Source organism: Salmo salar, chromosome 05 (genome assembly GCF_965601325.2).
Source record: "Salmo salar chromosome 05, fSalSal1, whole genome shotgun sequence".
In the NCBI taxonomy this organism is placed as follows: domain Eukaryota; kingdom Metazoa; phylum Chordata; class Actinopteri; order Salmoniformes; family Salmonidae; genus Salmo; species Salmo salar.
This window is the reverse complement of record NC_138295.1, coordinates 27,594,672-27,614,333: the sequence shown is the minus strand read 5'-3', so window position 1 is coordinate 27,614,333 and position 19,662 is coordinate 27,594,672. Positions and strand designations below refer to the sequence as shown.

The 19,662-nt window shown below is 42.3% G+C and overlaps 1 protein-coding gene across 1 annotated transcript in view; it reads left to right on the top strand.

Moving 5' to 3' along the window:
* The window catches only part of LOC106604530 (relaxin receptor 1), a 139,504-nt gene that overhangs the window by 61,704 nt on the left and 58,138 nt on the right, over nt 1-19,662 (top strand). Inside the window, exon 4 of the mRNA XM_082974915.1 lies at nt 17,221-17,304. Coding sequence (XP_082831041.1) covers nt 17,221-17,304 — 84 coding nt within the window. The remainder of the gene's footprint in view (nt 1-17,220; nt 17,305-19,662) is intronic.

Here is a 19,662-nt window from a genome sequence, read left to right as displayed (position 1 = left end):
CATTTAGCAGACGCTCTTATCCAGAGCGACTTACAAAATGGTGCATTCACCTTATGATATCCAGTGGAACCACCACTTTACAATAGTGCATCTAAATATTTTAAGGGGGGGGGGGGGGGGGGTTAGAAGGATTACTTTATCCTATCCTAGGTATTCCTTAAAGAGGTGGGGTTTCAGGTGTCTCCGGAAGGTGGTGATTGACTCCGCTGTCCTGGCATCGTGAGGGAGCTTGTTCCACCATTGGGGTGCCAGAGCAGCGAACAGTTTTGACTGGGCTGAGCGGGAACTGTGCTTCCTCAGAGGTAGGGGGGCCAGCAGGCCAGTGGTGGATGAACGCAGTGCCCTTGTTTGGGTGTAGGGCCTGATCAGAGCCTGAAGGTATGGAGGTGCCGTTCCCTTCACAGCTCCGTAGGCAATCACCATGGTCTTGTAGCGGATGCGAGCTTCAACTGGAAGCCAGTGGAGAGAGCGGAGGAGCGGGGTGACGTGAGAGAACTTGGGAAGGTTGAACACCAGACGGGCTGCGGCGTTCTGGATGAGTTGTAGGGGTTTAATGGCACAGGCAGGGAGCCCAGCCAACAGCGAGTTGCAGTAATCCAGACGGGAGATGACAAGTGCCTGGATTAGGACCTGCGCCGCTTCCTGTGTGAGGCAGGGTCGTACTCTGCGAATGTTGTAGAGCATGAACCTACAGGATCGGGTCACCGCCTTGATGTTAGTGGAGAACGACAGGGTGTTGTCCAGGATCACGCCAAGGTTCTTAGCACTCTGGGAGGAGGACACAAGGGAGTTGTCAACCGTGATGGCGAGATCATGGAACGGGCAGTCCTTCCCCGGGAGGAAGAGCAGCTCCGTCTTGCCGAGGTTCAGCTTGAGCTGGTGATCCGTCATCCACACTGATATGTCTGACAGACATGCAGAGATGCGATTCGCCGCCTGGTTATCAGAAGGGGGAAAGGAGAAGATTAATTGTGTGTCGTCTGCATAGCAATGATAGGAGAGACCATGTGAGGATATGACAGAGCCAAGTGACTTGGTGTATAGCGAGAATAGGAGAGGGCCTAGAACAGAGCCCTGGGGGACACCAGTGGTGAGAGCGCATGGTGCGGAGACAGATTCTCGCCACGCCACCTGGTAGGAGCGACCTGTCAGGTAGGACGCAATCCAAGCGTGGGCCGCGCCGGAGATGCCCAACTCGGAGAGGGTGGAGAGGAGGATCTGATGGTTCACAGTATCAAAGGCAGCAGATAGGTCTAGAAGTATGAGAGCAGAGGAGAGAGAGTTAGCTTTAGCAGTGCGGAGAGCCTCCGTGACACAGAGAAGAGCAGTCTCAGTTGAATGCCCAGTCTTGAAACCTGACTGATTAGGATCAAGAAGGTTATTCTGAGAGAGATAGCAGGAGAGCTGGCCAAGGACGGCACGTTCAAGAGTTTTGGAGAGAAAAGAAAGAAGGGATACTGGTCTGTAGTTGTTGACATCGGAGGGATCGAGTGTAGGTTTTTTCAGAAGGGGTGCAACTCTCGCTCTCTTGAAGACGGAAGGGACGTAGCCAGTGGTCAAGGATGAGTTGATGAGCGAGGTGAGGAAGGGGAGAAGGTCTCCGGAAATGGTCTGGAGAAGAGAGGAGGGGATAGGGTCAAGTGGGCAGGTTGTTGGGCGGCCGGCCGTCACAAGACGCGAGATTTCATCTGGAGAGAGAGGGGAGAAAGAGGTCAAAGCACAGGGTAGGGCAGTGTGAGCAGGACCAGCGGTGTCGTTTGACTTAGCAAACGAGGATCGGATATCGTCAACCTTCTTTTCAAAATGGTTGACGAAGTCATCCGCAGAGAGGGAGGAGGGGGGGGAGGGGGAGGAGGATTCAGGAGGGAGGAGAAGGTAGCAAAGAGCTTCCTAGGGTTAGAGGCAGATGCTTGGAATTTAGAGTGGTAGAAAGTGGCTTTAGCAGCAGAGACAGAAGAGGAGAATGTAGAGAGGAGTGAGTGAAAGGATGCCAGGTCCGCAGGGAGGCGAGTTTTCCTCCATTTCCGCTCGGCTGCCCGGAGCCCTGTTCTGTGAGCTCGTAGTGAGTCGTCGAGCCACGGAGCAGGAGGGGAGGACCGAGCCGGCCTGGAGGATAGGGGACAGAGAAAATCAAAGGATGCAGAAAGGGAGGAGAGGAGGGTTGAGGAGGCAGAATCAGGAGATAGGTTGGAGAAGGTTTGAGCAGAGGGAAGAGATGATAGGATGGAAGAGGAGAGAGTAGCGGGAGAGAGAGAGCGAAGGTTGGGACGGCGCAATACCATCCGAGTAGGGGCAGAGTGAGAAGTGTTGGATGAGAGCAAGAGGGAAAAGGATACAAGGTAGTGGTCGGAGATTTGGAGGGGAGTTGCAATGAGATTAGTGGAAGAACAGCATCTAGTAAAGATGAGGTCAAGCGTATTGCCTGCCTTGTGAGTAGGGGGGGAAGGTGAGAGGGTGAGGTCAAAAGAGGAGAGGAGTGGAAAGAAGGAGGCAGAGAGGAATGAGTCAAAGGTAGACGTGGGGAGGTTAAAGTCACCCAGAACTGTGAGAGGTGAGCCATCCTCAGGAAAGGAACTTATCAAGGCGTCAAGCTCATTGATGAACTCTCCAAGGGAACCTGGAGGGCGATAAATGATAAGGATGTTAAGCTTGAAAGGGCTGGTAACTGTGACAGCATGGAATTCAAATGAGGAGATCAGGGTCAGGGGAGAAAGAGAGAATGTCCACTTGGGAGAGATGAGGATTCCAGTGCCACCACCCCGCTGGCTCGATGCTCTAGGGGTATGCGAGAACACGTGGGCAGACGAAGAGAGAGCAGTAGGAGTAGCAGTGTTATCTGTGGTAATCCATGTTTCCGTCAGCGCCAGGAAGTCTAGGGACTGGAGGGTAGCATAGGCTGAGATGAACTCAGCCTTGTTGGCTGCAGACCGGCAGTTCCAGAGGCTGCCGGAGACCTGGAACTCCACGTGGGTCGTGCGCGCTGGGACCACCAGGTTGGAGTGGCAGCGGCCACGCGGTGTGAAGCGTTTGTATGGCCTGTGCAGAGAGGAGAGAACAGTGATAGACAGACACATAGTTGACAAGCTACAGAAGTGTTGTTTCTTGTATTATTGTCTCCTGTGTCTTTAGAGAACTGTTTCACTTTGATATCCTTTTTCTTCTGTCCTGATTTTCTCTTTCTTTTCTTCTGTTAACTAGATATTCTTTGTTGTTCTTCGTTAGCTAGCTAGCTTCTTCCAAAAGAGTCCCTAGCAACTGCTTAGCAACTGGTAAACAATTCAGCTAGCTAAGATAACTACAATTTTATGAAAAATAGTTATTTTTCAAAAGCCTATCTTCTTTGTTTGTTGCTTGTTTTTTCTCCTATTCAGTCTTGCAGTTTTCTTTTGCTTTTTTCCAATGTACTTCACTCTAAAAACCATGTAAATTTCAATATTTGTAGGAGCTCATTTTTCAGCTGCTGCTGCTCAAATTGGAGTTCCGGAACAATGTATGAATATGGTGCAGTCCATGAGGAGGAGATGCACTGCAGTACTTAATGCAGCTGGTGGCCACACCAGATAATGACTGTTACTAACTTTTTGACACCCCTTTATTCAGGGATACATTATTCCATTTCTGTTAGTCACATGTCTGTGGAACTTGTTCAGTTTATGTCTGTTGTTGATTCTTGCTATGTTCATACAAATATTTACACATGTTAAGTTTGCTGAAAATAAACACAGTTGACAGTGAGAGGACATTTCTTTTTTTGCTGAGTTTATAATGCCATCTGAACTTTGTCTGGCAAATCTTCTTAACTCTTGAAACGCTGGTCCCATATGCGGGATCAACATCCAGCGAAAAATCAGTGAGCCATATTCATAACCTAACCATAACCAAATCTAATAATTTCTGTTTCTCAAACATAGGACTATTTTACACCGTTTTATAGATACACTTCTCCTGAATCGAACCACGTTGTCCAATTTCAAAAAGGCTTTACAGCGAAAACAAAACATTACATTATATTAGCTGAGTACATCGTCAAAATAGCCACACCGCCATTTTCCGACCAACCACATGCATCACAAATAAACAAAAAACAGCTAAATGAAGCACTAACCTTTGACAATCTTCATCAGATGACACTCCTAGGACATCATGTTACACAATACATGCATTCTTTTGTTCGATAAAGTTCATATTTATATATAAAAACAGCATTTTACATCGGCGCGTGACGTTCAGAAAATATTTTCCCTCAAATGCATCCGGTGAATGAGCGCTACAATTTACTAAATTACTATTCGAAAACATTTTTTAAATGTAATATTGTCATTCAAAGAATTATAGATGAACATCTCGTGAATGCAACCGCATTGCCAGATTTAAAAATAACTTTACTGGGAAATCACACTTTGCAATAAAACGGGATGCTATGCTCAGAAAAATAGGCTAGGCAATACAGGTTAGCGCCATCTTGGAACCATCTAAAATCAAATATACTATTGTATACTATTGTAAATATTCCCTTACCTTTGATTATCTTCATCAGAAGGCACTTCCAGGAATCCCAGGTCCACAACAAATGTAGTTTTGTTCGAAAAAGTTAATAATTTATGTCCCAATAGCTTCTTCTTGTTAGCGCGTTCCGAAGGCTACTCAAAATGTACTGTAGCGCGCGGGACTTGTCGTCACAAATGTGCAAAAAATATATATTTAAGTTCGTTCAAACATGTCAAACGTTGTATAACATAAATCTTTAGGGCCTTTTTCAACCAGAGCTTCAATACTATTCAAGGGGGACGATTGCATTGTCTTACTAAACGTTTCGAAAGGGGAGGGTAGCCATGGGCGCCCGCGTCATAGTAGTAATGGCCCTCCCCCTGTGACCAACTTCCAAAGCCTCTCTTTCGGTCAGTTTGTACCATAGAAGACTCAAACCACTTTGTAAAGACTGTTGACATCTAGTGGAAGCCTTAGGAAGTGCTCAATGAATCCTAACTCACGGTGTGTTTTATAGGCAAAGTGCTGAATGTGATTCCACAAATCAGATTTCCACTTCCTTTTAGGATCTGTCTCGGGGTTTTGACTGCCATATGAGTTCTGTTATACTCACAGACACCATTCAAACAGTTTTAGAAACTTTAGAGTGTTTTCTATCCACAAGTATTAATTATATGCATATCCTAGCTTCTGAGTTTGAGTAGGAAGCCGTTTAAAATGGGCACGATTCTTTTTCAAAAATCGCTGTAGCGCCCCCTATCCTAGGCGACCGTCAAGAGGTTAAGCAGGAAGCTGGAACCACGGGAAACCAACTACTCAGTTGTTGAGAAAGAGGCGCTGGCAGTAAAGTGGGCTCTGGAAAGCCTGAAATACTACCTGCTGGGGCGCCACTTCACCCTCATCAGTGACCATGCACCACTCACCTGGATGCATAGGGCTAAAGAGAAGAATGCTCGGGGGATGCGGTGGTTTTTGAGTCTCCAACCGTTTCACTTTGACTTGAAACAGAGCAGGAAAGGAAATGGGAAATGTGGATGGGTTATCCCGCATGCACACATATTTTTCTGCGGTAGCCCGACCTAGGGGGTCGGATCTAGGGGGGGAGATGTGTGGCAAAGAAGGGGGTCGAGTGATAAATGGCAGATATGTGAGGGCAGAACTAATAAACGGGCTCTGCCCGATCACTAAAATGGCCACCCCGATCAGAACTACAGATCACAAAATGGCCGACTGCCAAAACTACAATTCCCAAAAGCAAGGGGAACCCTCAGAAGGTGGAGCCAACCCACAGATAAAGGGTCAAGAAAAATCAGGAAGAGAGAGAGAGGGCGGGAAGGATCTATGAACCATAGAGAAAGAGACAATCTACATTGGCTGGATTTACCGTGTACGAGCTGGACTGTTTTGGACTTACCTGTTGGCGTTTAGACCTGGACCTACCGAGAACCAGATTTGTATACCGAACCCTGCTATCCTTGACCTTACCTGCGGCCTGGGTGGACCAGGACAGAGAAACAAACACACAGGTACTGTCATGTTCGAAAGAACTTTAATTCTGGGCTGACTTTGGTGACAGTTTCCCACTTAATTTGTGACAACCGCTCCTAACTTTGAAGAGGTTTGCCACAATATTTTGATTTGTTTAACACTTTTTTGGTTACTACATGATTCCATATGTGTTATTTCATAGTTTTGATCTCTTCACTATTATTCTACAATGTAGATAATAGTAAAAATAAAGAAGAACCCTTGAATCAGTAGGTGTGTCCAAACTTTTGACTGGTACTGTATATAGAGAGAAATGCACACTGAACACAATTATAAATGCACACGTAAAGTTGTTGGTCCCATGTTTCATGAACTTAAATAAAAGATCCCAGAAATGTTCCATACTCACAAAAAGCATATTATTTCTAAAATGTTGTGCACAAATCTGTTTACGTCCCTGTTAGTGAGCATTTATCCTTTGCCAAGATTAAACAGCGTGATCATTACACAGGTGCACCTTGTGCTTGGGACAATAAAAGGCCACTCTAAAACCTTGTGCTAGGGACAATAAAAGGACACTCTAAAATGCCACAGATATCTCATGTTTTAAGGGAGTGTGCAATTGGCATGCTGACTGCAGGAATGTCCACCAGACCTGTTGCCAGATAATTGAATGTTCATTTCTCTACCATAAGCCGCCTTCAACGTCATTTTTGAGAATTTGGCAGTACGTCCAACCGGCCTCACAACTGCAGACCACGTGTATGGCGTCGTGTGGACGAGCGGTTTGCTGAAGTCAACGTTGTAAACAGAGTGCCCCGTGGTGGTGAGGTTATGGTATGGGCAGGCATAAGCTACAGACAACGAACACAATTTCATTTTATCGATGGCAATTTGAATACACAGAGATACCTGACAAGATCCTGAGGCCCATTGTCGTGCCATTCATCCGCCACCATCACGTCATGTTTCAGCATGATAATGCACAGCCCAATGTCACAAGGATCTGTATACAATTCCTGGCAGCTGAAAATGTCCCAGTTCTTCCATGGCCTGCATACTCCCCAGACATTGAGCATGTTTGGGATGCTCTGGATCGATGTGTACGACAGCGTGTTCCAGTTCCCACCAATATCCACCAACTTCGCATTCCACAATCCTCCAACATTCCACAGGCCACAATCAACAGGATATGTGTCTACTGCATGTGGTCATCACACCAGATACTGACTGGTTTTCTGATCCATGGCCCTACTTTTTTTTAAGGTATCTGTGACCAACAGATGCATATCTGTATTCCCAGTCATGTGAAGTCCATATATTAGGGCCTAATTAATTTATTTCAATTGAGTGATTTCCTTATATGAACTCTAAGTAAAATCTTTGAAATTGTTGCATGGATCATTTATATTTTTGGAGTAGGAGGAGTAGGAGAGGTGGATTTGAGACCGAATGGGAATTGTATGGTGACAATTATCTAGATGTGTGTTTGCAAGAATGATTGCACTTTGAGTTTCAGCAAGATGCGTATATTTTTATCTGCACACAAGTGTGTTTACGTGCAACACCATTTTGAACACTTAGGTCTTACTCTATTCTATGGGTAAACAAACTTGTTATTTTCTCAAATAGAAGTGCAATCATGTTTGCTTGTTTGTACAACAAACTGCTATCTAGATCAGCTGTCACTGCACCATTCCCACCTGCTCTCAAATCCACCTCGTTAACTCCCCTCTTCATGTTCTAAGCCCCCTCACTCCCCACTATCTTCAATTGGATATAGAGAAGTAACGTTGTTACATCTCTACAGAATCCCAATGGGCTGTGGAAGCGCAATTGTTTGTAACACCTGGAGATACAGTATATACTGAACAAAAATATAAACGCAACAATTTCAAAGATTTTACTGAGTCACGGTTCATATAAGGAAATCAGTAAATGTAAATAAATTAGGCCCTAATCCACGGATTTCACATGACTGATGATACAGATATGCATCTGTTGGTCACAGATACCTTAAAAAAATGTAGGGGCATGGATCAGAAAACCAATCAGTATCTGGTGTGACCACCATTTGCCTCATGTAGCTTGAGACATTGCATAGAGTTGATCAGGCTGTTGATTGTGGAATGTTGTCCCATTCCTCTTCAATGGCTGGTGGGAGCTGGAACATGCTGTCCTACACGTCGATCCAGAGCATTCCAAACTTGTTCAATGAGTGACATATCTGAGTATGCAGGCCGTGGAAGAACTGGGACATTTTCAGCTTCCAGGAATTTTGTATAGATCCTTTCAAAATGGGGCTGTGCATTAAGATGCTGAAACATGAGGTGATGGTGGCGGATGAATGGCCACGACAATGGGCCTCAGGATCTCATCACGATATCTCTGTGCATTGAAATTGCCATCGATAAAATGAAATTGTGTTCATTATCCGTAGCTTATGCCTGCCCATACCATAACCCCACCACCAACATGGAGCACTCTGCTCACAACGTTGGCATCAGCAAACCACTCGCCCACACGACGCCATACACACTGTCTGCAAACTGCTATGTACAATTGAAACCGGGATTCATTCATGAAGAGCACACTTCTCCAGCATGCCAGTGGCCATCAAAGGTGAACATTTGCCCACTGACGTTACAAAACAGAACTGCAGTCAGGTCAAGAACCTGGTGTGGAAGATGAGCACGCAGATGAGCTTCCCTGAGACGGTTTCTGACAGTTTGTGCAGAAATTCTTTGGTTGTGCAAACCCACAGTTTCATCAGGTGTCCGGGTGGCTGGTCTCAGACCATCCCCCAGGTGAACAAGCCGGATGTGGAGGTCCTGGGCTGGCATGGTTACACGTGGTCTGTGGTTGTGAGGCCGTTTGGACATTCAGCCAAATTCTCAAAAATGACGTTGGAGGTGGCTTATGGTAGAGAAATTAACATTTGATTCTCCGGCAACAGTTTTGGTGCACATTCCTGCAATCAGCATGCCTATTGCATGCTCCCTCAACTTCAGACATCTGTGGCATTGTGTTGTGTGACAAAACTGCACACTTTAGAGTAACCTTTCATTGCTGATTAATCAGATTATTGATATGCCACACCTGTCAAGTGGATGGATTATCTTGGCAAAGGAGAAATGCTCACTAACAGGGCAGCAAACACATTTGTGCACAACATTTTTGAGAAATAAGCTTTTTGTGCATATGGAACTTTTCTGGGATCTTTTAATTCAGCTCATAAAACATGGGACTAACACTTTACATGTTGCGTTTATATTTTTGTTCAGTGTATATAATAAGTAAACTCAACAAACCACGTCTGTTTCAGAAGCTGACCACCTGGGCTGATCCAGCTTCTAATGCCAGTCTGCCACACTTATAACCAGTGGGTTTGACCAAGTGGGTGTTGCTCTGAGCCCTGCTTAAGACAAGCCTTAAGCCCTCCAGCGAGTGAAGGAAGGGAGGGGGAGAAGGAGAGTATACTGCTCTTTGGCAACTGTCTTCCTTCCGCCAGGACAATGAAGCTTTGTTTTTAATTTATTTTAACATGTTTACGAGAGGGAATGAGCTATAACGTAGATGGCATGGACCTTGTCAATGTATATTTCACTCTCAATCAATTCACTGTGTTTCCTGCTGTGGCTTCCTGGAAGCAAAGCCCCCCCCCTCACTCTCCCAAACAAGGTGGGATAGATTTAATTGAGATTGTTGAAATCCCTCCCCTTTACTCGAGGATGAATCAGAACCAATTGGTGGTGAACGGAAAGGCAGGGAAGCCATCCCTCTATATCTGCCTCACCATACTCCTGCATAATTGTAAATCCGAATCACACTTTTCCTTTGAACTTCATCTTCTTTCTTTCAAGTTGTTTTCATCCCCCCTTTCTTCTGTGTGCCAAACTCTCTCATCTTACCCGCCTATGGTTCAGAGAGTCTCTCAAGGAGGTGGAGTGCATATAATCATGATAATGTAAAATAGTGGTGTACATATGCTGCTAACTACTCTATAATTATGATTCATGTCTGGTGGCTGTGTGCTTCATTCTTTGCAGTTACCATACAAACGGGTTGTTTTTTTCCTCTATGCATGGTGGTATTGTTTGATAGATTGGGAAACGTCTCGTCTGTGCAGAGGACCATGAGGTTTAGTAGGTGGCCATGTGTGCCACACAGATGCTTTTGGTCCAAACTGTTTGGGGGAAATTAGATGAGTCATCCCCATTGTGAGGTTGGTTGTGTGTGTGTGTATGAGCGAAAGTGTGTGTATGATTAAGTGTGCACATGCATATGTTTGTGTGCTGTGTGTGTTTGTTTGTTTGCAAGAGGCAGACACCTTGAGGGTAACAGCATTGTTTGAGCTTTTACTGACCTCAAAACAGTTAATCATGTTGGGCTTCGGCCAGCACCATATCTCTTAGACTCCAGGCAACACACAGAGATGATACAGCTGTCTCACTGCACACTTAATAAAACATCCTCACACAGTCACTGTGCAGAGAGCAGACCATTGAGGCAATATAAAGTTGATTAGGATAACGGCACAATTATTCCAGCGCTCTCCCTTTGACAACTGATAATGACAAGCTCAACTTAATTGAATAAAGATCCAATTAACAGAATCAGATTATTCTCCATCAAACATTATTTAGCATATTTAGCGTACATGTCCCAATGACTAGAGCATCTGGTGCAGTCCATTGAGATATGAATTTCCATGACCATCTGATTCTAATGGTTAGGTCTGAAGCCATAACGACTACAGACAGCTGTGCAATGTGAAAAAGAAGAAAACATACTTCTCAGTCGAAGGATTCATAACCAGTGGGTAACAACTACGAATATTTACTTAATAATAGATCAAAAGGATTGGACATTGTGGTTTTTGTAGTGGATTTTTAATATGCAAATGCCTTTGCCTGGCGCCATAAAGGAGAATGTCAGGAGAATAAAATGTGTTCGATTATCTTTACTATTGTCAGACTTATAGCTGGTGAAAATTCACACTGTCTTTAGAAACTCTGTTAATTACTAATCCTGCATCTGTCATCATTCTGCCATCAGAATGTACATTTTTTATGACACTCTTCTGTGAACATTAATATTGGAGAAACATTTTTCATCGTACTCTCCTGTCAACATTAATATTAAAGAAACATTTTTCATGATACTCTCCTGTCATCAGTAATATTGAAGAAACATTTTTCATCATACTCTCCTGTCAACATTAATATTAAAGAAACATTTTTCATGATACTCTCCTGTCATCAGTAATATTGAAGAAACATTTTTCATCATACTCTCCTGTCAACATTAATATTGAAGAAACATTTTTCAAAGCAAAACGGTTTGGAAGTGTCTTTTTGCTGTGGCCCAGATGAGCCCAACTACTGTTTTGACAAGATGAAAGACGGCCCCAAACCAAATCATTTTGGGTCGGGTTGGGTGCCTCGGTGTCTGTCTGCAGCTAATGTATTGTGTGTGTGTGTGTGTGTGTGAATCTGTGCATTCAAGATGTGAGTCATATTTCACCCAAAACAGAATGCAGATGAAACTTTGAAATTACAAAGAGAAATGACTCTTCAACTCTTCTGAGGACCTTGTTATGCCCTCATATATACACTACATGACCAAAGGTATGTGGACACCTGCTTGTCCAACATCTTATTCCGTAATCATGAGCAATAATATAGAGTTGGTCCCCCCTTTGCTACTATAACAGCCTCCACTCTTCAGGGAAGGCTTTCCACTAGATGTTGGAACAATGCTGCAGGTAATGCTTCCATTCAGCCACAAGAGCATTAGTGAGGTTGGGAACTGATGTTTGGCAATTTGGCCTAGCTCGCAATCAGCGTTCCAATTCATCCCAAAGGTGTTCGATGGGGTTGAGGTCAGGGTTCTGTGCAGGCCAGTCAAGTTCTTCCACACCGATATCAACAAACCATTTCTGTATGGACCTCGCTTTGTGCACGTGGCATTGTCATGCTGAAACAGGAAAGGGCCTTCCCCAAACTATTGCCATAAAGTTGGAAGCACAGAATTGTCCAGAATGTCATTGTATGCTGTAGAGTTAAGATTTCCCTTCACTGGAACTAAGGGGCCTAGCCCGAACCATGAAAAACAGCCCCAGACCATTATTCCTCCTCCACCAAACTTTACAGTTGGCACTATGCATTCAGGCAGGTAGCGTTCTCCTGGCATCCGTCAAATCGCCTGATGGTGAAGCGTGATTCCTCACTCTAGACTCTAGAGAATGCATTTCCACTGCTACAGAGTCCAGTGGAGGCGAGCTTGACACCACTCCAGCTGACGCTTGGCGCATGGTGATCTTAGGCTTGTGTGCAGCTGCTCGGCTATGGAAACACATTTCATGAAGCTCCCGACGAACAGTTCTTGTTCTGACGTTGCTTCCAGAGGCAGTTTGGAACTCGGTAGTGAGTGTTGCAACTGCGGACAGACGATTTTTGCACGCTACTCGCTTCAGCACTCGACTGTCCCATTCTGTGAGCTTGTGTGGCCTATCACTTTGCAGCTGAGCTGTTGTTGCTCCTAGACATTTCCACTTCACAATAACAGCACTTACACTTGACCGGGGCAGCTCTAGCAGGGCAGGAATCTGACTAACTAACTTGTTGGAAAGGTGGCTTCCTATGCCAGTGCCATGTTGAAAGTCACTGAGCTCTTCAGTAAGGCCATTCTACTGCCAGTAGAATGTGTAGAATGTCTGTCTATGGAGATTGCATGGCTGTGTGCTCAATTTTATACACCTATCAGCAACGGGTGTGGCTGAAATAACGAAACTCCACTAATTTGAACGGGTGTCCAAATACTTTTGTTTATATTTATTTTATTATTTTACCTTTATTTAACTAGGCAAGTCACTTAAGAACAAACTCTTATTTTCAATGACGGCCTAGGAACAGTGGGTTAACTGCCTTGTTCAGGGGCAGAACGGCGTATTTTTACCATATTTTTAGCTTGGCGATTCGATCTTGCAACCTTTCAGTTTCTAGTCCAGCGCTGTAACCACTAGGCTACCTGCCGCCCCATATATAGTGTATATCTTGCATTTTTTGTTTGTGAATACAAGATTTCATCATGAATTTATAAGGAGCCTGTTATCTAAAGCAATGGAATCTAATTAAGCAAAGAAAAAGGAAGACTATGCAAGGACTTGTTTGTTTTCTCTTTTTTATGTTCAAAGATCACAACAACAGATTATCAACAACGACCATTCATTTTCAACAAAGTTTCATCCAATGCAGTAATAAAAAGGAAAAGAAATGTGGTACCCAATAAAAGTAAAATGTGAGTGCACTCAATTATCTCGGTTCAGTTCATTCAACAATGTACCAGTCAAATGTCCCTCTATAGAGATGAGGCAACAATGATGATCGTAGAATCTGTAGATGATGAGCCTCTGTAAATGGCCAAGAAGTTTGCAGAAGATGGCATGTGGCGCTGGTGCTGTCGAATCAAAGGGGGGGTTACAAAATGCACACGTAGTGATAGCAAATGCTAAACATTCTAAAATCTAAATGATCATCACTCTCAAAGTCATACATGCTTATGTCAATATCCTGACTGGTTTTAGATCGTAAATATCATGTACACCTTTGTTATTCATCAAGACAGGCATATAATTTAGCTAGCGTAAAGCTAACTCACCAGGATTCTCTGTTCATAAGTGTCTAAGGAAAATATCCAATTACCCTCTGGTTCAGCTCACTCTGATTATCTAAGCACTTGATTATGCTGTAGTAGTAAATATATACTTTACAACTTTGTTTCCAGTAAGTTATCAATGTTCAATATTTCTAGGTTTCTTTCTGCTTGAAAGTTCTCAGTTCGTCGACGCTCTCTCCAAAGGCAAGAGGGAAAAGAGCGAGATCAGCACGACAGCAAAATGCGTTCAGACACCAGGGGTCGCTAAAGAAGTTATAGACTGTCTTGTTTTGTGAAAACGTTAGGGAATGTCTAAAATAACATGGGCTGCAGAAGGATACAGCATCAGTTTCTAAGATCAGTGTCTACAAACTGTCTGTGTGGGAACAACCTCAGAGATGTCAACCTTTGTTCATTGAATTACTTTTGCTATTAAAATGAGTTATAAGGAGAACAGTAGTGATTGAATGTTCCACCTTAAACACCCTCAAGACTTCCATATCTCAATGAGTTTTCATTTTAGGGTGATTTTGCAAATAGGGGACTTTCTGTGTCTCAGTGCTAGATTTTTCAGATTAAATGTGAATTTAGATGTTTTTATTTCACATCCATTAAGTAGAGACTAAAATTGTCCTGTGTCACACCCATACTTTTGACATTCTATGTACAGTATTACACTTACAAAAGTCTTTATAATTAGAAAATATTTAATGCATCTGTTTTAAAAAAAATATTCAAATAAATGGAAACTATATACATATTAGATGTGTATAAGCCACTTGTTCATTTTTTTTTTTTTACACAAAATACAGTCGTGTCTAAGTTTTGGCTCATTACCACCACGACAAGTGGATTACATGATAATAACGTTTTTTTTCAAAAGTTTGTGTTCTTGGTTACCATGGATGTAAATAGTGACTGGAGCACATGGATGTCATGGAGGGAGATTCACATTTTTATGCTGGGAAATGATAGAAAAATAAAGGTAAATATGACTTGAGAAGATAATATTTTATTGTACGTCATTACCAAATAAGCTATAATTTCATTAAATTATGTAAGATTTTAGAAATTGTTTTAATTATTCATATTTAGGATACATTGTATGCTAGTTGTTCAACTGGAGATAGCATGCTAGAATCCCTGCTATTTATGACCAAATACTGTAAAAATGTCATTCCCAAATGTATTAGTTCATACATTAAACATGTATAACTGTGACAAAATTGTATTTTTCATCAGTTGTTTTATATGAAATGTCATTTCCACCACACTGTCATTACCACAATGCTGATGATTTTTACCATATGTGAACCTTATATGCATGTTCTTAAGATAATTCCTAAAATAATGTAAAATATTAAGATTTTGATTTGGTAAATACATGTTTCTGAGTATCATCAAGGCATATATAGACATTTAGACTTGACAATGATGAATACATATAAATAAAACTTCCAAATAGTAAAAACAAATCATGTGAAATGTTATATAAAATACCTTAGTCACAATTTCTGTCATTTCCTTTTCATGTAAAATCGCACATTTTATGACGTAGTGGTAATGTTATTTCCCCTTGGGCATTTGGGTAAATCGATAAAAATCTTTCTATTCTTAAAAAGTATGGTCTCAGCCACTATTAGATCTTGTTTCCAGACAGAGTGAAGAAAATATTCAGATAGATAAAAAGCATTTTCAAGAGGTTTCATTTTCAAAAACATTTAACATCCGAAAGTGCCCGTGTTTGCAAAATCAACCGTTAATTCATTTTTAGCTCCTTACAGTGCATTGATTTGCTGTGATAATGCCATGGGCAGGAAGTCACTGATATGGCTATATTGAATTAAAAGTTTGAAATGAATAAGACTGAGTTTATTAACTCTTTAGACGAGGAAAAACATAACATTCTGATGACAGTCACTCATAACTTTAATATTACTTGGATTTGAAAGGATGTCTGACACTATTTGAAAAGGTGGCACAGGTTTCCATAGCAGTAGAGTTGAATGCTGTTTCAGCGCTGCCATTGTGTGTGAATGTGTCCCTATACACCATATGAGTATGCAAATCACAATCACATGTTAGTATTGAGTATAAGTGGCCTTGCATGATATTTTCATAATGAAATAATGTATTTGTGACCGTGCTCTCCACAGGGAATTTATTGAACCTAATAGCAAATCCACTGGGATTACATCTCTTTCAAAGCCTTAAAATAAGTTTACCTCAACAAAGACAATTAAATAGTTCCACATGTTGGAAATAATAACTTGAACATATGTGTTTTAGAAATCTGTTGTTGAATGGTATACCTTGATTTAATGTGTTCGTGTCAATGCACTACAAGGAAGTTATTGAACGTGTAGCAACCAAGCCCACAAACCACTGGATCTTATTAAAAGCCTTAAAATAAGTTTAGCTCAACAAAACAGGGAGATGGTTGCTCATGCCGCAAATAATTGACATATGGTTTAAAAAATGCATTTGCTGATTGATTTCAACTGTTGTTGAACAGTACACTTTCACCTGACCCATGATGAGATGAGATACAACCTCCGTGTCATGATGATATTTTAAAGGTCAACTATTGGGATTCCGTAGTGCAAACTCTCCTGGGTAGCTACCATTTTAATCATGGGAAGAGCTCAGCAGTTCAGCCATGCGACGTGATATGGGTTGAAGGTATTTTTCACTCAAACTACGTGGAGGGTTTTATTGGTCTAATTAATATCAGTAGGATGTAAGAGTTGTATTATCAAAGTATGTCACATCCATTTTGGCATGAAACTGGTGCGTGAAGCCAGGATACAGAGGTTGTTACTCACTGAAAGACCATACTGATCCCCATAGCAAATAGCCAAAGAAAGCCCATAGCTTTAAGGCCCTAACTTGAATGTTATCACTGAAGCAGAAAATCAATGCTGAACTTTTGAAATCTGTGACACTTGTGATTGATGATGCTGCATTAGGTTGGAAGGCAGCTAAAACAGCACATCCATTTGCACTGGTAATGAGGAAGCTGTTAGAAATGACACATTTTCCTTGTAAACATAATTACTTCTTTCTGTGTCTAATATTTTTAAACAGATCTATTGAGATGGATGAACCTAAAGGCTTGTAGTATTTATATCGGCAAACCCAAACTTCATTCCAGATTGATCTACCGAAATAGGCAATCTATTTATCTTCTCATGGTTCAACGAATGAGCCCTGGAAAGCCTGGCCCCAGATCTGTTAGTGTTCCTGCCAACTTCATTGCTGTCATTGTCAAGCCAAACATGGCAGCTCCAAATGGAGTTGGCAAGAGAGTAGAAACAGATTGACATCAAGGCTAAGCCCCAGACTTATTGAGGGAGAATCTACAGTGTCAAAACTTGAAACCTACTGGCTGGGTTATGGATATCAAGCTGATGCCAGGCTGACAGTAGTTTATTCCTGCTGTCTTGTAGAAGGCATTAAATGACACCTTGGCCTGCACGCCTAAATTATTAATAAAAGTGTGATACAACATTGATGTTTGCTGTAGGGTTTTACTTTGTATTATTTCTGACCAGTATAATAATGTGTTCATATTTTGTTTCCTAGGAGATAACAACGGATGGCCCCATCTTTTTGACAAGTATTTTGGGATGCCCATCATTGACATCGGGACCAAGTCCGATAAATGCTGTAAGTATATGAAAGTTATCCTTTTACTTCATTGGGCTAAATCAGGGTCACACAGAGTGTTTCTTGGTAGTCTTAAACAAATCAACATTGTTACAAAAGTATACACCTCACACATGGTTATGAGCTTTAAAAAAAGAAGACACCTGTACCATGTCAGATAAAGATATTTTGAGTTTGCATCCCAATATTACACTTAATATACTGTACCAGTCAAAGGTTTGGACACACCTACTCATTCAAGGGTTTTTCTTTATTTTTACTATTTTCTACATTGTAGAATAATAGTGAAGACACCACAACTATGAAATAACACATATAGAATCATGTAGTAACTGTCAGTAAATGCTAGGAGTGGTGGTAGGAGTCAGGCGCAGAGAGCAGAGGTAAGGAAGTAATGTTTTTATTCCATAACACAACAAAAACGGTCGACGCCAACACAACCGGCGTGAAATGCGAAGTGCCCAAAACAACAGGTACACAGCACGCACATAAAACAACACTAGTCGATCGCCAGCACATCCAATAACAAAAACACACTCTGACGCAAATAATCCTGCACAAACCTGGGCAGGCTACACAGGCTTCAATAACCATAAATCAAGAGAACCAAATGAGGAACAGGTGCAAACAATCAGACATACCAAACGAAAAGGAAAAAGGGATCAGCGACGGCTAGTAGGCCGGCGACGACGACCGCCGAGCGTCGCCCGAGCAGGCAGGGGAGCCACCTTCGGTGGGATTCGTGACAGTAACCAAAAAAGTGTTAAACAAATCAAAATATATTTTAGATGCTTCAAAGTAGCCACCCTTTGCCTTGATGACAGCTTTGCACACTCTTGGCATTCTCTCAACCAGCATCACCTGGAATTCATTTCTAACAGTCTTGAAGGAGTTCTCACATATGCTGAGCACGTGTTGGCTGCTTTTACTTCACTCTGCGATCCAACTCCCAAACCATCTCAACTGGGTTGAGGTCGGCTGATTGTGGAGGCCAGGTCATCTGATGAAGCACTCTCCTTCTTGGTCAAATTGCCCTTAAACAGCCTGGAGGTGTGTTGGGTCATTCTCCTGTTGAAAAACAAATGATAGTCCCACTAAGCGCAAACCAGATGCGATGGCGTATCGCTGCAGAATGCTGTGGTAGCCATGCTGGTTAAGGGTGCCTTGAAATCTAAATAAATCACTGACAGTGTCACCAGCAAAGCACCCCCAAACCATCACGCATGACGCCTCCTCCTCCATGCTTCACGGTGGAAACCACACATGCAGAGATCATCCGTTCACCTATTCTGCATCTCACAAAGACCCACAGTTGGGACCAAAAATCTGACATTTGGACTCATTAGACCAAAGGACAGATTTCCACCGGTCTAATGTACATTGCTTGTGTTTCTTAGCCCAAGCAAGTCTCTTCTTATTGGTGTCCTTTAGTAGTGGTTTCTTTTGCAGCAATTCAACCACGAAGGCCTGATTCACACAGTCTCCTCTGAACAGTTGATGTTAGGATGTGTCTGTTACTTGAACTCCGTGAAGCATTTTATTTGGGATGCAATTTCTGAGGCTGGTAACTCTAACTCTGCAGCAGAGGTAACTCTGGGTCTTCCTTTCCTGTGACGGTCCTCATGAGACCAGTTTCATCATAGCGCTTGATAGTTTTTGCAACTGCACTTAAAGAAACATTCAAAGTTCTTGAAATTGTCCGCATTGACTGACCTTCATGTCTTAGTAATGATGGACTGTCATTTCTCTTTACTTATTTGAGCTGTTCTTGCCACAATATAGACTTGGTCTTTTACCAAATAGGACTATCATCTGTATACAACCCCTATCTTGTCAGAACACAACTGATTGGTTCAAACTCATTAAGGAATGAAATTCCACAAATTAACTTTTAACAAGGCATACATGTTAATTGAAATGCATTACAGGTGACTACCTCATGAAGCTGGTTGAGAGAATGCCAAAGGTATGCAAAGCTGTCATCAAGGCAAAGGGTGGCTACTTTGAAGAATCTCAAATATTAAATATATTTTGATTTGTTTAACACTTTTTTGGTTACGTGTTATTTCATAGTTTTGATGTCTTCACTATTATTCTACAATGAAGAAATAGTAAAAATAAAGAAAAACCCTTGAATGAGTAAGTGTGTCCAAACTTATGACTTGTACTGTACGTCACTGTCACATGTGCTCCCTCTCCGGCCTCTAGGTCACCAGGCTGCTGATTATTGCGTACACCTGTCACCAACATCACGTGCATCAGCGCCTCATGACACTCACCTCGACTCCATCACCTCCTTGATTACCTGCCCTATATATGTCACTCCCTTTGGTTCCTTCCCCAGGCGTTATTGTTTCA